The sequence below is a fragment of the Pongo pygmaeus genome, chromosome 10 (assembly GCF_028885625.2).
Source record: "Pongo pygmaeus isolate AG05252 chromosome 10, NHGRI_mPonPyg2-v2.0_pri, whole genome shotgun sequence".
Classification (NCBI taxonomy): domain Eukaryota; kingdom Metazoa; phylum Chordata; class Mammalia; order Primates; family Hominidae; genus Pongo; species Pongo pygmaeus.
The window spans coordinates 32706764-32709821 of NC_072383.2; the positions used below are offsets into that span (position 1 = coordinate 32706764).

A 3058-nucleotide genomic window follows, 5' to 3' on the forward strand; every position below is an offset into this window, starting at 1 on the left:
TAGATGTGCTAGTTCTGTACTAACTTGTCTTTTTTTGCAAGTTAAAATGCTAGTCAGTTCTCAAATTTGTCTCTGAATTTTGCAGGATAGAGTATAAAATTCCTTAAATCCTAATTCCAGGCTCTTTACAACGTGGGCCCTACATCCCTAAAGTTTTCTCCTTTGCATAAATACTACACTTGAGACAAACTAATTGTTTTCCCCCAACGTAAACTTTACAATTCTCTTCTGTTGCATTTCTACTCTCCAATATTTCTGATTCTTTTCCTCTCTTTTTTTTTTTTTTTTTTGGATAAACAAGTTTATTTGTAAATTTAGTCAACATACATAATTAACCTAAAAACTTCAATAAGATAAATTTTAAAACCACTTGGAAGGCCATCTCTATAAAAATGATTTTCCCAAAACAGTAACCAGATGTAGCCTAACCCAACACCATCTTAACTGGCAGAGGTTCAGTGGGCTGGAGCTTTGTGTTCCTCCCCAACACCAAGTTTTTATAATACAAATGCCACAAGAAAAAGAACTTCGGTACTGTTTCCTCTTAGCAGAGGAGAAAGACTCAACCTAGTTATGAGACCAACCACACAACACAATGAAAAGCTGCACTAACTAGTTCAGAATATTAGTTAACAGATGATGCTGGTGTGAATAACTCATATTTTTTTCTAGAGCCCTTATAAATAAAATCCCCCAGTTAGTGTTTGCATTATCAGCTAAAGGGTTAGTTAACATGCGGTAGAATGAGGACTTAAGCAAGGTATAAATGCGCATAGCATTTTACTACTATGAGAACAAGTGCAGTCAGAAGAAAACCAACTGGACTCTAAATTACACACACCTTAATGACAAGACTCCCCCACCACTTGTGAATGTAAAACATTTAATTTGAAAATGTTGACACTACAATATATAAAATAGCTATTATAAATGCACATAGTGTATTCCATAGCTGCCAGGTTTACTTTTTTTTTTTTTTTTTAAAGGAAACTGTAAGTTACACTGTGGTTAAGGTTTGTATCTTCACCCTTGAAAAAGCCTACATTCTATCACAGTGATGTATGGTCAGACTTAACAGCTCCAATTGTTAAACACTTGGATCAAGTCATAACCAGTTTTATTGCAAAAGGACCCTGTACACATTTATCAATTCTAGTACCTTAATAGCTACCCAACAAGTCATTAACATACAGAAACATGCATCATGAGAAGCAAGAAATATCACCCATCCCTTCTGCGTATTAGCAACTTGTCATTCCTGAGCAACAGTGCTCACATCACTGAGGTCTGTGAACAGTCACTTTTCGCATTCATCCTGAGTGAAAAATGGACTGACTTAAGTACAAATGCAACATATTATAAACAATTTTTTACAAAAAAGTCACAAACCAAAGTATTTTACAGAATTTACTACAAAACGCCATAAAAACTGCCTTCACTTAAGCTCTCTCTCCCCGTATCCGGCGAGCCAACTGGATGTCTTTGGGCATGATGGTGACTCTCTTAGCGTGGATGGCACACAGGTTAGTATCTTCGAACAGACCCACCAGGTACGCTTCGCTAGCCTCCTGCAGCGCACCGATGGCTGCGCTCTGAAACCTCAGGTCGGTGTTGAAATCCTGCGCGATCTCCCTCACCAACCTCTGGAAGGGCAGCTTCCGGAGGAGCAGCGCGGTCGACTTCTGATAACGACGAATCTCTCGAAGCGCCACGGTCCCGGGCCCGTGGCGATGAGGTTTCTTCACCCCGCCGGTAGAGGGGGTGCTTTTCCTGGCGGCTTTCGTGGCCAGCTGTTTGCGGGGGGCTTTCCCACCGGTGGATTTACGAGCGGTCTGCTTGGTTCGGGCCATTTTCTTTCACCCAACGCCGAAGTTTCAGGCCACTTCTCCGACCTCCGCGCCGCTTCCGCTGCCCGAGGAAGAGCCTCAGTCGCGAGCGAAAAACCGACACTGGTCCAACGAACGACCAAACCGCTCTGCGCTCTCCTCTGTCTTATATCTTCATCCCTTCCATTCTTCAAAGCCCATTTCGGTGTTTTGTTTTTTGTTTGTTTTTGTTTTGTTTTGTTTTGTTTTTTGAGACGGAGTCTCGCTCTGTTGCCCAGGCTGGAGAGCAGTGGCGTGATCTCGGTTCACTACAACCTCCGCCTCCCAGGTTTAAGCGATTCTCCTGCCTCAGCCTCCAGAGTAGCTGGGATTACAGGCGCCTGCCACTACACCTGGTTAATTTTTGTATTTTTAGTAGAGACGGGGTTTCACCCTGTTGGCCAGGCTGGTCTCGAACCCGTGACCTCAGGTGATCCGCCCGCCGCAGCCTCCCAAATTGCTGGGATTACAGGTGTGAGCCACTGCGCCCAGCCTTTCAAGGCTCATTTCAATCCCACCTCCTTCACAAAGCATACTTTAGCCACCTTCGTTTTCATCCTTTTTTTCTCTGCACTCTTTCTACCCTTATCATTTACTTGACAGTATGCAAATTCTACATGTATATGTATTTCTCATTTATTTTTAGTAATTACCTTTTTTCTTATTATAAAAGTAATACTTGTCCAATTTAAAATACAAAAAATACAGAGAAACAAACTGAAATGTTGAATCACATGTGATAAACACACACACACGCACAAGTTGGCTGAATATCTGTTACTGGGATAACAGTATCTGGGATGGGGAAAGAATCATCTAGTCATCTGCCAAGAGGTATAAACCTAAAGCTTAGAAACCGAAATCTGACTTTATAAATGTTACAGTTCTATATGATATTTGTTCCATGGAGTAAATCACAAAATTTCTCTCTCTCTCTTTTTTTTTTTTTTTTTTGAGATAGAGTTTCACTGTCCTTGCCCAGCCTGGAGTGCAATGGCACGATCTTGTCTCGCTGCAACCTCCACCTCCCAGGTTCAAGCAATTCTCCTGTCTCAGCCTCCCAAGTAGCTGGGATTACAGGTGCCTGCCACCACACCTGGCTAATTTTTGTATTTTCAGTAGGAACGGGGGTTTCACCATTTTGGCTAGGCTGGTCTCGAACTCCTGACGTCAAGTGATCCACCCACTTCAGC

General features: G+C 42.2%; 1 protein-coding gene across 1 annotated transcript; it reads right to left on the bottom strand.

The window, feature by feature from the left end:
* Positions 1–866: 866 nt before the first annotated feature.
* Positions 867–1981, bottom strand: LOC129009512 (histone H3.3A). The gene has a single exon (XM_054442532.2). It carries the CDS (start codon positions 1848–1850, stop codon positions 1440–1442), a length of 411 nt encoding a protein of 136 aa, XP_054298507.1. The 5' UTR covers positions 1851–1981; the 3' UTR covers positions 867–1439.
* Between the last annotated feature and the right edge of the window lie 1077 nt (positions 1982–3058).

Excerpts from the sequence above, each read along its gene's own strand:
- LOC129009512 (XM_054442532.2), bottom strand. The coding sequence starts at position 1,850 with ATGGCCCGAACCAAGCAGACCGCTCGTAAATCCACCGGTGGGAAAGCC.